Source organism: Pinus tabuliformis, chromosome Q (genome assembly GCF_031772625.1).
Source record: "Pinus tabuliformis cultivar Carrire ecotype Pingquan chromosome Q, CPIR1, whole genome shotgun sequence".
NCBI classification, from domain to species: Eukaryota; Viridiplantae; Streptophyta; class Pinopsida; order Pinales; family Pinaceae; genus Pinus; species Pinus tabuliformis.
In genome coordinates, this window is record NC_142296.1 from 1,140,847,199 (window position 1) to 1,140,864,937 (window position 17,739).

General features: G+C 38.5%; 1 protein-coding gene across 3 annotated transcripts in view; it reads left to right on the forward strand.

Annotated features, from left to right (window-relative positions):
* Positions 1 to 17,739, forward strand: part of LOC149223599 (MBOAT (membrane bound O-acyl transferase) family protein) — a 344,393-nt gene that overhangs the window by 209,634 nt on the left and 117,020 nt on the right. For all 3 annotated transcript variants that reach the window (XR_016249480.1, XM_089385884.1, XM_089385885.1), the window contains exon 12: positions 4,319 to 4,381. Coding sequence is in view for 2 of the 3 variants with exons in the window: in XM_089385884.1 (XP_089242010.1) it covers positions 4,319 to 4,381 (63 nt within the window). In the remaining variant the exon portion in view is untranslated. The remainder of the gene's footprint in view (positions 1 to 4,318; positions 4,382 to 17,739) is intronic.

Sequence of the window (17,739 nt, forward strand, 5' to 3'; positions counted from 1 at the left end):
TTAGCCCCTCTAAGCTTGTCCATCAGCTCTTTAATGCATGAAATCGGGTATCGGTTTTTCAACGTTTCCTTATTCAGGGCCCTGTAATCAATGCACATGTAGAGAGTCCCGCCCTCCTTCACCAATACAATTGAAGAAACAAAGGGACTATAACTGGGCCTGATGTGCCCCAATGGAAACAATTCCTGAATAACTCTTTCAATGTCATCCTTGTATGCCTTGGGGTGCCTCTAGGGAGTGGTAATGATTGCATGCACCACCTCCTCCAGCTTTATGGTGTGCTCAAAGCCTCTATCTGGTGGATGGCTAGGAGGAATGTCTCCAAATATTCCTTGATGTTTCTCTAAAAGTGCTAAAATATCTAGGTGTGGATGCTACCCCTGCTTTCCCCGAATTTGAGATACACAACTTTATTGTCCATGCTATGTCTCCCTGTCTCAAATCAACGTCCATCCTGTGAGCTGACATGGTTTGTGGCGGTTATGAATGCATGCCTCTTAGTACCGCCAGCTTCCCATCTGGCCCCAAGAACTCCATCTCCAGTTTCTTCCAATTAGTAGTGACACGCCCCAAAGAATATAACCATTGGACACCCATCACCACATTGGTGTCCGACACATCGATGACAAAAAAATGATCTGTCACGGAGTAGTTCTCCATGGTCAAGGTCAAACTGGGAACATATCTCGTGCACTGCATGGTCCTGTCTCCTGGCACCAACACTAGGAACCCCTCAAAAGCCTTTGTGTGTATACCTCTACGCTCTACCATTTGCACAACAATGAAATGTGGGTAACTCCACCGTCCATGAACACAGACACTCACTGCACTTACACTATACCCCTCATCCTCAATGTCAAATACTTCAGAACTCCCCAAAGCGAAGCAATAACTCCTCCAGTGGGTAGAGGTGGGTGGTGGGCCTCGTCCAGGAGGGGTGGTGGTCCTGCGTTGTTAGAAAATCAGAAAGGCAGAATGATTTTCTTATACTTGATAATTACTTGTGATGTTCTTGACTTCTTATTAGGTTTCTTTATATATTCTTTCTTTTAGTTCATCAAGCAATTACCAAAGAAAAAACACATAAACAATGGACATCGGATATAGGCTCATAGCCAAGGAAAAAGCCCTCTCTAGGGGAAAACCCAGTCAATAATTCTTCCTTCAATAGTTTTCCGGAGATATTCCAAGACTCTAGACCTTGACACAAACTTTCCTCCACACCAAGTCAGCCTTCCTCTTCTCTTGCAAATGATCCTACTTGACCTGGCAGCAACAACAACAATAGCAACACTTTCTTTAACCCAACAACTTCGACCTTGCTTTGGAGACTTTGATCTTCACATAGGAATTTCAATTCTGGCCCAATACAACTTCCTGAGGCAGCAACACTCAACACCAACAACTTCAACCTATACTTTGATCTGGCAGCAACAACATACAACAACTAGCTACGGCATCAACAAGAGAACTTCGATCTTCAAAACCAAGGCACGAGAGAGAGAGAGATAGATGCGCCAAAATTTTGATCTTCTTCCTTTCCTTCTCCTAGACGAAACTCACACTTCCTTCTTTTCCTTCTTCTATTTTGCAGTTTTTCAGCTTCAAGAGATATCCAACTAGCTTGTTGATTGTGTGTGCTTCAAATGGAATTCGAAATGCTTCATTTATAGTCCTTTGGTGAGGTTGAATAGCCCTCTTTGAGGCTGACTTGATCATCTTAAGGTCAACTTTGTGTGGAGACAACATAATTCATATTTGACCCAGTACTTCACCTTTTTACATGATTCAAAAGCCCAAGAAGGGTCTCTTTAAAATAACAATGCCTCTATTAACTCATAATAAATCCTAAAAGTCGTTAATGGGGACTTTGACCTAAATATCAACACTCCTAGCCCTGCAAAATGCCAAAAGAAACTCACCTTTCTTATGGGAGAATTTCTGCAAAATCTTCTTCCCAAACTCCCTTGTTTGATGGCTCTTCTCGGCCCCATGAATTCTCTTCTGCGCCCTAGGAGAAACACGCACCATCTGATGTAAATCCTGTGGAAAGGATGCTCAAATGCCCAGAAATCACTCCCAATTCTCTCTTAAGGTGACACTTGAAGTTCACCGGAGGAAAAGCTGGAATTCTTTCTGGGAAATCTCTTGTGATCAACATCACTGGTCTACTTGGCTAAACAACTCAAGCAACTCAAGTTCAGATGTCAAACTGTCTAAAGATGGCAAAATGAGGCCCTTCTCCTCTATTTATAATTGCTGCTCCTCCTCTCCTTGTGGGCTCCACTAGTTTGAACTCCTCCTCTTCCTTCCTTCTCCCTTGGTTCAATTTTCCTAAGGGGTTCGAATTCCCCTTTTTGTGGGTGCCCCCCACATCCCGCTACCAAATTAATTTTCTTTTTTCTCTAATGTTTGTAGCTTCTTTCTCCAAAAATTAAGTGGGAGCTCCCTCAACCCACTTTTCCTAAGTTTTTCATGCCAAAATATTTTCTGAATGCCAAAATTGCAAAAAGAGGAGTTTACTTAGCAAAATTAATTAATGGGCAAATTACATAGTTTCATACGAGTATTTGTAGTTGATATAAATCCTCATTTACGAGTGGAGGTACTAGAAGTTCATGGGTGTTCTTATAGTCAGGGAGGTTGGCTATAAAGGTTGAACTCGTTAGTAATTTTCTTAAGCTAACTTGCTCAGTGATATTGTTACACATGACATTCTGATGGTGCCCAAAGCAGAGTATGGAAATATGGTGGAATTTTTGGTCAAAAGTTTACGGCCTTGCATAAAATTTCAATTTAAAGACAATAATAAATGTATGGCTGTTAAATGTGACCATACTAATCATTAATAACAGCCTTAGTACACATTAATTTACTGTAGTGCTATACATTAAACAGTACTCTGTTACACCACGTAATAATATTGAATAACACTTTGAACAACTCACTATGCATGTTTAATAATAGCAATACATGTATGCGCTATATTAAAGAAAAAAAAAATGTTAAAGAAGATTAAAGAAATATACAGATTATAAAGGAGAATGTAGTAATGGATGACTTATATTTATTGTAGGCCACCATCTTGTATTTATTACATTGTTGGCCTGCGATAAATACAAAGATGGAACCTTCATGAAGAGGGATTCAAACTAGTATGTAGACCTAGGGAAGTAACTGTTCTCGCCATAATTTTCACATGTTCTCTCTCTTAATTAATGCACACTATCCATCTTAGTTGAAAAAATATAAGTTCTAATCAATCAAGGTCATAATTTTTTTTCATAATTTGGGATATTTAGCATCTTTTCACTCAAAAAATTCTCGTACTTCTAACATAAGCATGTTCTACTGCAATCATCAATACTTCATTTTGACAAATTCAGACTACGCCATCTCTCTTCTAAATCACTTCATCCTCAATTCCATAGAAAATTTGGCACGAGGCAACCATATTGTGGTTTCTTAAATTCTAGGTCTGCACATGCAAATTTATGCAATAATTGTTTTCTTAAAATTACTATTGCAATTCTATAATTGTTTTCTTAAAAATATATATTAAAATGCATTTATCTTGATTTATTGTTATATTTTTTAGTCAAACAAAAAAGAAAACGATCCTGGGTAGCTATGGTTCTACAGTGCATCTTATATTCCTCTTTCATTTGTTCAGATTGTGAGAGTTCTACTCATCTTACTTTTAGCAATTTCTCCCTTTGGTCACTCTTGTTATGAGCACTCCTATGGAAGCTGTTGGTCATCTTGCATCTTCAAGCTTCTTTTCACCATATCCTGGAGAGCCTTTTTTGGGAATTCTTCACAGTGCCCTTATCCCTGGAAGATTTTCTCTTTTGGCTCCATATATAATCTTTGGCAACATTTCCCTCCTCGATGTCATCTTTTACCTTATACAGGCAAAGGCCTTGAGTATCTACAAATTGGCCAAGTCCTCCATATCTTGCACCCCTTATTTGCACCAGGTTATGTAGCCTGCCTTTCGTATCTTACTTGCACCCCTTATTAGCACCAAGGTACACAGCCTGAACTGCAAATATATATTTGCTTGTTTTAGAGCTTTAATTTTTTGCATATCACCTGTGGACTCTACATTAATGACAATTGCGCAGTCAGAGAAATCAGGTGACAGGAAAGTATGTAGGCCGTAGGAGATGGAATTTTATTATTTGTATTGTTCAGATAGAGTTATTTTGTATAATTTCCTATTTTCATATTTCATATAAACTGAATTTTTTTATGGCTGATGACCTCTAAGATTAGAAATTTATCACTGATTGGCTTATTGTTGTCACGGAGGCAGGTGTTGAACTTCATGTGGTTAAAGTTCCTACTTATCTGGAGGTATTTCCGGTTGTGGGCTTTGGTATGTAAACTATGATTGCATACTCGAGATTCTCAATTTGATAGCAGTCAGTGGACAAACTGTATAATTGAGTGTTATAGGATTTATATAATGATCATATATTTCTCATCAATATACTTCTACGTACTTTAGTTAGTTCAAATTGTTGAAGAATCGAGGGCTAGTATGTATATTAGGATTCTTCTCTACTTGATAACAATATGTTGAGTCTTTTTACTTTTCTTGCTAGCTTAATCTTCTTCTTGTTATAAATGCATGTGTGTGTAATATGTACTTCATCAAACTGCTATCAAAAACATAAGAATAAGAACACAAGATGTTCGCTCTCTACCAGGGCCAAAACCTCTTCTCTTGAGAGGAAAACCCTTTAGTAAGTATCTCTTATTGAAGCTTCTTATTGATCAATGCCAAACCCTAGACCCTTGACTAGAATGTTCTCCAAGTTCAAGTCAAGTCCTTTCTCCTTTCTGTGCTTTGTTCCCTGGCACTTCCTTCTTCTGGCACTTCGTTTCCCGGCACTTTGTCCTCCTCCTTCCAGCACTTCGTTCTTCCAGCACTTTGTTTCCCGGCACTTTGTCCTCCTCCTTCCGGCACTTTGTTCTTCCAGCACTTTGTTTCCCGGCACTTTGTCCTCCTCCTTCCGGCACTTAGTTCTTCCACCACTTTGTTTCCCGGCACTTTGTCCTCCTCCTTCCGGCACTTCATTCTTCTTTCAGCTGTTGGTACACCTTGTTGCACTTGCTCTAGATGAGATGCTTCTCTTCTATACTTAGAGATATCCTTCACTTATGTAGACACCTTCCTTCAAATGAAATCCTTCTTGAGATGTAGGTGTAGACTGAAGTGATTGTACAGCAGCCCTAGATTCTCACACGTGTGGGAGGTTTACTTGTTGTATACCCTTCTCTCCTTCGCTTGAGTACCCTTCTTCTACACTTGAGTAGGAGGCCTTGTAGGCCTAGATTTAGCCCCAAACAAAGAGAGATAGATGACTGTGAGTTGCTGCTGTCATAACTGCAGGGACAGCCCTCTGTTTCCTCGCACGTGTGACTGCAGCTGCCCTAGAACAGACCTCTTAAACTCGGTTGTGTACCCTTCTTCCTCGCTGCACTTGGAGACCCTTTTCCTTCGCTCTTTTCCACCCTTTTCTAGTCCCTTTACTTCGCTGATTTCAGAGAGGATTGCTTGACGTTATAATGGAGTGGACAGCCTCTATATATAGAGGACTGTCCCTCCTTTTAGGCCGACTAGAAGACTGCTGGCCGACTTGACATATATAGCTCGGATTGCTTCTTTGGAGGTGTCTTTGCTTTGGAGGAGACTTGACTTTGCTTGGAGGTGACTTCTTTGACTATAATACATAAGTATACCTATAGTAACATGCCCTTAAGGTCTTCGACATTTTATTTTGACTTTTTGAGTCACGTATAGCACTTTAATATGTGCTAGACCTATTTCAATGAGCAAGAAACTCATTGACGTATATTATAAAAATAATATTTCTTTTCTTGAATAAATACAAATATCAAAAGTACATTTATGAAGACCGAACTAGTTACATTTCCTTCAACACAAATGTGGCTTAAAAGGTATTGATACTATCATATTTTTTTCATGGGTAGAAGTCCGTAGGAAACTTTAGGGTTATTAAACAGAACATGTCCATTGAACATTACATTCCCAACAGAATTTTCATAGACACAAAATGATGCCCCGTTATAAGAAAAGTGCTCCACAATTTTACCATTTGGCTTAAGAAATAAATATTTATACTATCTATGATTAAACAAAGGGTTTCATCTTACAAATTTGCCATAAATTAAGTGGTTTATCTTGCAATTTTTCAACTTGCATAGCAAAATTGTGCACAGGCAATTCTCTATACAAAATGATTGTTTTGGTGAAGGTTGTCAATTTGTAATTTTGTAATCCTTTCACTTGTAATTGTCATTTCAATATGCTTGTTTTTTGTAAGCTTATAGCTTGTAATGTCCAAGTAAGGTGAAAGTCTCTAGATGCTGATTTTTTTCACCATCATTCTGACTAAATGCCTTTGGACACTTTGTAAGTGCAATGTTGCTATATTTGAGGACGTTGTTCACTTTCTCAAGATTGAAGAGTCCAATACTGACGCAATAAATTTATAGTTATGATGAAAAGTTTGATGTCAATAATCAAATAGAGGCCAAGTTGTAGGAAATTAAAGGTCCTTAGAGCTGAGGGAGGTGGTAAGATTTTGTGTGAAGTCCCCTATCTGTTATAGCCAGAAGGTGAAGATTGTTTGTGAAAGGAGTGGGAAGTCTGTGAGGGCTCATTGGGGCTGCCAAAAGGCACTTAAGATTTGTGCAGCGGTTGTTGTGGGTTGATAAGGAGCCAGTGAAGAAGAGCCACATCATGAGGAGAAGAGGTGTTAAACTTGGGGTTTATTTGGATTTTGTGAAAGCCATCATTATTGTGTGAAGGACGATATTGTTATGTGAGGACATTGCATTGTCTATCTAGTAAGCCTGTTTTAATTACTTCTTTGACATGTGCTTTCTAAAGCTAACAAAAGTATTTGGAAAAGGGGGCTTATTATATGTTTTATGATTTTAAAATTTTTGAAGAGGGGGTGTCATATATGTGTAAGTAGTCCCTTTTGAATAGGTGAGTATAAAATCATGTATGTGTAGTAGTACCTTTTAAAAAGGTGGGTGTTAAAGTTAGAGGGAAGCACACAATCTAGCTTTTCCTAACTTTATAAACTTTAAAAAGGGGGAGAAATTTTGTTTGAGGGGAGATCAGTGTTTTATACGTGTTTCATGGGGGTTCTCACAGTTTGCTATGAACTATGAACCTTAAAAATGATAAGAAGTCAAAAAATACAATCTACTTTGAGCTCCTTTTACAATGAATTCAATAGAAAAGACAAGATGAAATCATCTTAAGGCTGGGGCTCCTTGGTATGTATCAGTGTTGCAAACATCCTGATTTTATCAAAAAAAAATCATGAAATTCCGTTTTTTGGCTGAGCCGATGTTTGCTGTTTTTTACTGATATTTTGGTGGTATCTGAGAATACCATCCCAAGGTCTGTACAAAACCTTCTTTATTCTGTAAACATGAGATTTCCTCTCATGCACCTTAAAGCCCTAAGGTAGCTCTATGTGTCTATGTACACTCCTTCCTCAATTACTTCATTGAGGAAAGCGGCCTCCACATCCATCTGATGTAATTTCCAACTCATGAGCAAATGACTCTAGATAGTCTTCTCCCTCTTTCTGGGAGAGTCCCTCACAATTCTTGCTTTTTACTTCTCTCTGTTGCCATCTACCACATACTTCATCTTGTAGATCCACTTGGAAGTCACCACTGACTTCTCTTCATCACAATTTCTCCATCATGGCATCCTTCAGACTTGCTGGCCTGCCTGCTCCCTCTGAACTAGGAGCTTTTTCGGTCATCATGCACGATGTCAGTATAATTTCTCCCTCTGAAACAAAAGTCACTGATTTTGGGAGAATCCTCTTGCCACAAACTTTTCTTCGTTCTTCCCAATGCTTTCATTTCTGCCAAAGCCTTGACAACCTTTACGATGTACTTGCAACCATCACTAGGAGGTCATGGAAGAAATGATTATAACCTAGCAAAAAGAAACAAAGATAAGAGGTTAACTAATAGTAAAACAATAACGATCAAGGAAGAGAGATATAAAATACTTATCTTTTGAGGATTGTAGGGAATTGTCAACTCCCTCTTGATCCTTGCTTCTTGCAGAAATGAAATCCATTTGCAATCTCATCATTCTCATCCTCATCATCAAGATGCTACTTTCCTTTCCTTCCTTGCATGAGCTAGGGTTTCTTCTTTCCGCAGAAACATTGATCTACCTCTAGCTCTAGGTTTTTATCCACAAACCCTAGGAATTTCTTATCCAAGCCTTCAAACCCTAGGACTTCCAAATACAAACTTTGTCATGTGCTAATTGGAATTTGTTGCCCTATAGGTGAAGAACCCTTGCTCCTTTGACTCCATGTGTAACATGAAGGACCAAGCAATGGTACCCTAGTTCCAACGACGCAACTGAACCAATACAATCTTAACCTCAACAGTGCAATACTAGCAGCATATGCCAAGCATCTCCAAAACCCATAAATTTTTTCAAGAAATTCCACCTAGAGACGACTTAATTAAAATAATTAATCTTTTTTTAATGGTGCCTAAGTCTAAACTTAAGAAAACTGATTAATTAAAGGGTATTAATTAAGTCATGGTGAGAATCTTCTAGAAGAAGAAATGGATCAATTTCTAGTTAATTTTAGCCATCAATTATGTTTTAATCTTGGCCGTTGAAGCCTCAATGAGAGATTATAAGAAGAAATTTGATGGGGGTTAGAGAACACACTTGAGGAGCAAGGAATTTGATACTGCTGAGAAATGGGGCTCCAGAGTAGTAGCTGTGTGTTGTCGGAGGTGATTCAGTAGTTTCGAAACAGTGAGAGAGGGGCAGGGATAGTAAGGCGGCAAGGAAGGTTTTCCAGTCCGGTGAGTGCATAGCAGAGAGATAGCGTACTCCACAGAGAGGTTGACGCAGTGCAGAGAGGGAGCGAAAAGATTTAGAGGGAGATTCGTATTTGCTGAGGAGAAGTTGAGATTTAGAGGCAGGATCCGGAGTGGGATACCGGAGGCCAGAAGATCGAGTTTCTAGAGCAACAGTTGATCAACATAGTGAGAGAGACACTGGTCCCAGCAAGCTGACGCAGATCTGCGTAGGTTGGCGCAGAGGGAGCAAGGGGCAACTCATCTTGAGCTAAAGTTAGTGTTAGACCACCGATGGAAGTGTGATTTTTCTCACTAGACTTTTGTCAGTCATTTTCTCTGTATGGAAAACTAGATTTAAGCTGCCATAGATTTGTACTCAGATTTACTACTGCAGAATAATAAAACCCTCAGCTGCTGCATCGGTTTTCTCCAGTTGGGTTTTTCCGAGGGCATTGGTCCAAAAACAACGATGTTTATTGTGTGTGTGCATATGTTCTTCCAGTGTTTTTATTTCTTCCGCAATATTGTATTTGTGAAGGCTGCAGTGTATATGTTTCGATATTTTCCGTAGGAAACTACAAGTAATTTGTTTGATTAATTTAACAAATAGAAGAAACATTATCAGTTGTTGCAGTAGGATTCAGGATCATCAAATTTTCACATGGTATCAGAGCACAGATCGTAAGCCAGAGAGCTCAGTAGCAAAAAAGGAGAAGGAGGTTCGAATTTCTGCGTAGGCAATAATTCGTGACCTAGAGGCAGCGCAGTCCTTGCGCTAGGACAGTCGAGTTTTGAGGAAAGACCTATTTCTTTGAGTGAGTCAATAGAGAAAATAGATTTCCAGATAGAAGCTTACCAGAGGTGGAAGGGAGCAACAATATTTTCCTTACAGAGCAGATCTTCAGCTGGGACGCAGATTTTGTAGTAGTTTGCTAGTGCAAGTAGCATCAGGAGGAAGGAATAGCACACACTGAGGGAATTCTTTCCTTAGGGGACTTCTAGCTAAGAAGTTCAAATTTTCCTAGCAGAGCAACAGTAGTTGTGTGTAGAGTTGCTCACCCCAGAAAGGAGTGCGAATAGCTAGTCAGCAACTGCGCAGAGGAGAAGAGGAGGAATTCAACATTTTTAGAGAGATGGCATTAGCAGGGTTGAGAGATCAAGATCGATTGGAGGGAGCCTCCAACTATGCGATCTAGAAGGCTAGAATTTCCTACCTTCTAGATGAATATGATCTCAAGACTTATATCGATAGTGTGGTAACTATACCGATAGATGCAGATCCGCTTAAAAAGTACAAGGAGATGGCGAAAACAAAGAGGTTGATATTGTGAAATGCTAGTTGAAGTCTTTATTGAAGATTTCATGTTTTGGTTTTTGGTATGATTGGGAAATCCTGACTTGTTAGGATGGAATGATAAGATTAAAAATCTAGGAATATTTGAAGTTTTGGTAATATAGGATTTGCTATGTTTCCACATTGGAACCCTAGCTCATTGGGGTTTGGTGGAATGTGTGTTCCACATTGGAACCCTAGCTTATTGGGTTTTGGTGGAATGTGTGTTCCACATTGGCACCTTAGCTCATTGGGGTTTGGTGGAATGTGTGTTCCACATTGGAACCCTAGCTCATTGGGGTTTGGTAGAATGTGTGTTCTACATTGGAACCTTAGCTCATTGGGGTTTGGTGGAATGTGTGTTCTACATTGGATCCCTCGCTTATTAGGGTTTGGTGGAATGTGTGAGAAAGACCCTTATATTGCCTTAGACTGGATCTATTTGGTATGTGTGTGTTGTTTGACCAAACCCTAGTGTAATCAAAATGATTATCTGTCTAACTCTTATTTGATATTATTGTGAAGTTGGGTTTGACTAACACATGATATGAAATGTATGTTTCATGAAGTTGAAATCTAGGCATATAGAGATATGTCCTTTTGGTTGAATCCCTAGCTTGGTCTAGGTCAGATGTATTAATGTTATTGGACATATGATATGCTTATGTATGGTTATGAATTCCTAGATATGTGTGTTGACCTAGTCATTGATGGTCATGAGTCTTAGGATTTAATGAAGTCATTGTTTGAGATTCTAGGATGTTGATCTAGGGTGTTATAGCTAAACCCTAGTGAAGTTAAATTTTTTTTAGTATGTGTGATATAACATTCTGAAATCTATTAGATGATTGTTGGAAAATGAAAATCTAGGGTTTGGCAGTTAAAACCTAGTAGTGACATTGTCTAGTGTGAAATATAACAATCTGAGATTTATGCATGTAATGATTGTTGAGATTGGAAATCTAAGGTTTTGGAATTAAACCTTAGTCAAAGTAAAATCTCTGGAATATGATGATTTGAGATTTGTATAAGATTGTTGAATTTGTGAAAATGGAATTCTAGGGTTTTGGAGTCGAACCTTAGTTGAACTAGAAATCTTTGATGAATTATGACTATATGATAATTTGAGATTTGTGAAGAAATTGTTGAAATTTGAATTTTTGGTTGAGTATGATAATTGCTCAAAAATCTAGGGTTTGCAACTAACCTTAGCAGTGATTGGTCATTTTAGTGATCGATTGATTGAAAATCTAGGGGTTTGGAACTAACCCTAGTGGAAGCTAGTCAGGTTAATGACTAAGCTGTGATTGACTTTGATTGATTCTTTTGTATGAAATCTAGGATTTGTATGAATCCCTAGTGAGAAGTCTAACACATGTATTTTGGAAGGTTGTTAGATGATTTGTAGATCCATATTTGTGTGAATGGTTTCTAGGGTTTGCTATATGTTGTAGTAAGGTATGTCATACCTTTGGAAGACATATTGAAACCCTAGATGGAATACGTGTTATTATGAAGTAGTCTAGGGTATATGACAAAGTCCCTAGAAAGAGGTTGAAGAGCATATGTCTCTTGTTTATAATTAAGTCTAGGTATCTGATATGAATAAAGTTGAAATGCTTCTGTGATTCTGATATGGATAACATCATGCTTCTATAGTTTGGTTGTATTTGCTATTTAAGTTGTGTAGGTACACAATCTTCAACTTGGTGAAGATGCTCGATGTAACAAGCAAGCTGTGTAGGTACACAATCTTCAACTTGGTGAAGATGCTTGATGTGACAAGCAAGCATGCAGGTACACAATCTTCAACTTGGTGAAGATGCTCGATGTGACAAGCAAGCTGTGCAGGTACACAATCTTCAACTTGGTGAAGATGCTCGATGTGACAAGCAAGCTGTGCAGATACACAATCTTCAACTTGGTGAAGATGTGATGAGCATGATGTGGATGATGATAATTTTGATGAAATGGTTGGAAGCCACGAAAGATTATCCGATTTCGAAAAGGAGAAGCTGATATCATGGAGGAAGCATGATAGAAGAAGATCTCCCTAAGATTAACAGAGACTTCAGATAAAGAGGTGCTTCTTGGTTAAGAGGGAGTGACATATATGGTTCTCTACTTCATGTGACATGCACTAGACTAGGACTAACAGCTGTAAGTCTGAATGAAGGCCATAAGCAGGAAAAGGAAATTGGAGAATGCATATTGTAGTGCTGCTGAAAGAAGGAAAACAGGATCCTATTGAAGAATATGTTGTTGCATCTGAAGTAGGAAGGAAAACATATGATCAAGGAATATTTTGTCAAAGCTCGGTTGATAGTCTTGCGATAAAAAAATGAGAAGCAACATCTGTTGTCTGTAAGACCCCGAAAGTTTGTATTTAATTATGTACATGTGAAAGATCGGGATTGTGTTTGTACAGATGAATCTCTCGAAGGAAAGCACGCTGGTTACCAATCAGTTTGATTGGGAGAGATTGGTTATTCTTGATCTACTGGATCAAGGGGTATTGAGGCTTTGTGAGTGAAGCATTGCGTGGGGTGACATCCGGTTGACACATTGTGTTGATGTTTGAGTCCCCGAAGTTGGAAAGGTGGTGTTGATTATTGAGCTCTGGTTTGGTTACACACATGGATTTTGGGTTGGTGATTAGCAAGTAAGCCTGATGGTACCTAGAGGGGCTGAAAGATTGAGTCCACCTTAGTCCCACCTGGATAGATTTCCTAGTCAAAAATCTAGTCCATGGCATTGCAGTGCCTAAATTTTTGAGTGACTAGTTGGATAGATTGCCCTGGTCAGGAATCTAGTCCATGGCATTGCGGTGCCTAAATTGTTGAGTGATTGGTTGGATAGATTTCCCTGGTCAGGAATCTAGTCCATGGCATTGCGGTGCCTAATGTTCTTCATGGTTCATATAGTTTGAGATCTTCCATTGTATATGTACATTATGAATACCTCCCTACTTAAGAGGGAGTGTTGGAAAAAGTAAGTATGTTCGGTCTTCAATAATGTACTTGAGTCATTATGTAACGTACTTGTAAAAAGAATAAAGAAAAGAATTATTATTATTATTGTGACTTATTAAAGCATGGGTTTCATGGTTGGGTCACCATGTTTTAGGTCAAAGTCCCCATTGAGGACTTGTACGATTTATTCTGAGTCTATAGAATTATTGTACATTTAAAGAGACCCTTCTCGGGATTTTGAATCATGTAAATTGGTTTAGTATTCAGTCAAAAATGAATTATGCAACCTCCACACCATGTTGGCCTAAGAGAAGATCAAGTCGGCCTAAGGACCCATTCGACCCCACAAGAAGCCTATAAAAGGAAGGAATTCGAATTTATTTGGATTATCACTTAACATTCTCTCTCTTTTGGGCAGAAGTGCGAAAATCTGTTTGTCGGGCAGAAGTGCAAAGTAGGATGGTGGGAAAGTTTGTTCCCAGGAAGCCGAAGTGAATACGAGTTTGGGGGAGTCTAAGGAGTCAAGGAAAATCGAAATTTTGGTGGTGGTCTCTCTCTGTTTCGTGTTCTGGATTGGGAGAATGAAGTCTCCCAAGTTGGACTGCTGCCGGAAGCTGTGAGCTGCCGCAAGTTGCTACATAGTCGAAGTCGCTGGAAAGAGATCAATCTTCTGGAGGCTGACTTGGTGTGGAGAGAAGGTTTGGTTGAGGTCTAGGGTGAAGAGGCTCAAAGAATACTATTTAAAGGAAGAATTACTTTGTTTGGGTTTTCCCATCGAAGGGGGTTTTTCTTTGGCACGTGCCTACATCTTGTGTTCATTGTTTTATGTGTCGCTGCTTTGTGTAATTGCTTGATGAACTAAAGAAAGAAGATATAAAGAATCATAATAACAAGTAACATCACAAGTAATTATCAATATTGAGAAAATCTTTATTGCCTTTCTGATTTTCCAATAGTTGTTACTTTGAATTGAGCGTGATTGGTTTTGGTTGTTAAAAGCTCATGTATGAAGTCTAGGATCTCACACTAAATCCTAGTGAGAAGTCTAACATATGAATTCTGAAGTTGTTAAATACATTGTAGATCTATATTTGTTTGAATGGTTTCTAGGGTTTGCTATATGAGGTGGTAGTTGGAAGAAACATTGAAACCCTAGATGTAGTGAAAGTTGTAAGGAAATCCTCAAGGTCCTGATGAAGTAGTCTAGGGTTTATGACAAAAACCTTAGCAAGAAATTGAAGTGTATGTATCTCATGTTTGTAACTAAGTTTGAGTATTTGATGTCTAAAGTTGAATGCTTCCATGATTTTGATATGGTTAACTTCATGCTTCTATAGATTTGGTTGTACTTGCTATCTAAGTTGTGCAGGTACATAATCTTCAAGATGGTGAAGATGTTCGTAAAGTAAGATGATATGATAAGCATGATGTGAATGATGATGAGCATGATAACTCTGATGATAAGGATGGAAGCCATGAAAATTCTCCAATGTCATAGAAAAGAAGTTGAGCCCCCTAAGGGGTAGCTTGGATGAAAATCTCCCTAAGTTAAGAGGGAGCATGGATGAAATGAATCTCCCTAATTGAGAGGGAGCATGGATGAAAGGAATCTCCCTAGTTGAGAGGGAGGTCGTATCATAGCCATGATGGACACCTTGAAAGAAGAAATTGGAGAATGTATCTTGAAGGGTTGTTGAGATAAAAAGAGCCAGATCTATTTATGTTGCTGCATGAAAAGTAGGAAAGGAAGTTGTATGATTGAGGAATATTTTGTCAAGATTCATTGGGAAAGCTCTAAGTCCTACTATGAAAAAATGAGAAGCAACATCAGTGGTTTGACCTTGGAGGTTTGTATTCATTTATGTACATTTGAAAGTTTGTTATTGATTGGGGTTGTGCTTGTACAAGTAAATCTCTCAGAAGTTTGATAGCATATTTTACATGCTTAGTGTTGTCGATCGGTTTGATTGGATAGATTTGTTACCGATCCATTTGACCGGGGAGGATTTGTTACCAATTAATCAGGAAGTTGAGGCTTTGTGTGTAAGACATTGCTTGGGAGGACATTTGGCCGAAACTTTGTGTTGATGTGTAGTTCCCGAATTAGGGAGGGTGGCATTGGTCTTAGAGCTCTGACGTTAGGTACACACCTAGATCCCTGGGTTGATGGTTAGTATGTAAGCCTGATGGTACCTAAAGAGGTTGAAAGCTTTAGTCCATCTTATTTCCACTTGGATAGATTGCCCTGGTTAGGAATCTAGTCCATAGCATTGCAGTGCCTAAAATTCCTTAGGGTTCATGTGTTTTGACATCTTCCTTGTACTTGTATTGATGAATACCTCCCTAGTTAAGAGAGAGTGTTGAAATATGTAACTAGGTTCGGTCTTCATAAATGTATTTGAGATGTACTTATCAAAAGAATGAAGAAAATATTTTTATTATTATTTCTATGACTTATTAAAGCATGGGTTTCATGCTTGGGTCATCATGTTTTAGGTCAAAGTCCCCATTGAGGACTTCTAGGATTTATTTTGAGTCATTAGAGTCATTGTACATTAAAAGAGACCCTTCTTGGGCTTTTGAATCATGTAAAAAGAATTATTTTTGAGTCAAAAATGAATTTAGTCTCCTCCACACCAAGTCGGCCTCAAGACAAGTAATTCGACCTCCTTAGAAGGCTATAAATACAAGGCAATTTGAATTCATTTGGAGCATCTCATTCTCTCTCACATAGTTCAATTTCTGAAGCTGGAAGTTTGAAAAGTGTGAATTTGAGAAAGGGCTAGAAGAAGGGCTGTAAAGGAGTGCGAGTTTCTGGAGAAGGATAAAAGACCTCAAGATTGAAATTTTGGGACAACTCTCACTCAATTCTGCGGTGTGTCAAGGGAGATCGAAGTACTCCAAACTTGGTCGATGCTGCTATTGGGTTGAAGCTACTGCTAATGCTGGTAGGTCAAAGTTGTTTGTGAAGGGTTGTCCTCTGCAAGAACGATTAAATACTGACATGGTGTGGAGGGAGTCTTTGTCTAGGTCTAGAGTCTTGGATTATCTCGAGAAACTATTGAAGGAAGAATTGTTGACTAGGTTTTCCACTAGATAAGGGTCTTCCCATAGATAGGGGTTTTTCCCTGACTGTCTGCCTGCATTTGTTGTCCTTGTGTAATTTTCTTGATAATTGCTTGATGAACTAAAAGATAAAAGAAGAACATAAAGATAAAAGAATCACAAGTAATTATCTAGATAAGGAAATCTTTCTGCCTTTCTGATTTTCTAACAGTAGGATGATACAGTATCGTCTTTTGTCATCTTAATAGTTCTTAATTCATTCTTGAGCCTTTCTATTTGACCAATGTTCATTGTTCTTGATGGTGAATAATTTGGAAATAGCCTCATACATTTCTTGAGCGAAATCTATGTTGGATATGTATGGGATGAGGTTGTCCTTTACTCCATCCACTATTAGGTGCATGGCCAAGATTTCAGTTTCTCTGAACTTTGCTTTCTCTGCTTCCTCTATAGGCTTCTTGACTTTTCCTTCAACAAGATCCAAAACTTTGCTCTTTTCGAGGATGAGATCTATCCTCTTTTTCCAGGCCGTGTAGTTGGAGGCTCCTTCTAGTTTGTTTTCTCCCTTCATTATGTTTGACATAATTCCTGTAGATACTAGACTAATCTCTTTATATGATCCCTTTTCTTTAATGACCTTCCTTTGATTTCCTTTCCCTCAATAGATCTTCAACTTGCCTTTTTCTTCCTTCTTTACCTTAGCTTTGATACCATGTTAGAAAATCAGAAAGGCAGAAAGATTTTCTTATGTTGATAATTACTTGTGATATTATTATGTTCTTATTAACTTCTTTATGTTCTTTCTTTATCTTCTTCTTATCAAGCAATTATCAAAGCAAAAACATTAAGATCAGGGACACCATAAGTAGGTACTCAGCCAGGGCTAAAACCCCGATATAGGGGAAAAACTAGTAAAAAACTCTTCCTTGAATAGATTAAAAATGAGATAGACCAAGACCTTAGACCAACAGACTTTCCTCCACCAAGTTTGCCTTCGAAGATGATTTAGTAGTCTCTTCTTATCCAATAGCTTCAACCTAGTAACAATCCATAAATTTTACTTCCTGGCTACAAAATTTCAAACCCTAGCTACATAATTTCGGCCTAGCTTCAACTCTGTAGTTTTCGGCCCCTCTAATAGTTTCACAACTTCACATGTGTGTGTGTGTGAGAGAGAGAGAGAGAGAATTTTGACTTCTTATGCTTGAGAGAGACCTCCTTTTTCGCTAGCCCTTTCCTCTTCTTTCTTTGCAGTTCACACTTTTTCTGGTCCCAGAAGTTGCAGATCGAACTTGTGAGTGTGAATGACAAAATGAGGTTGAGTTCCTGCCTTTATATAGGAGTTTCTGCCCCTCTGTTTAGGCCAACTTGTCCAGTTTGAGGCCGAATTGGTGGAGGAGGCCTATAAGACATAATTTAAATTAAAATAAATTTCAATCTTGACAAATAAATCCGAAGAAAGGTTCT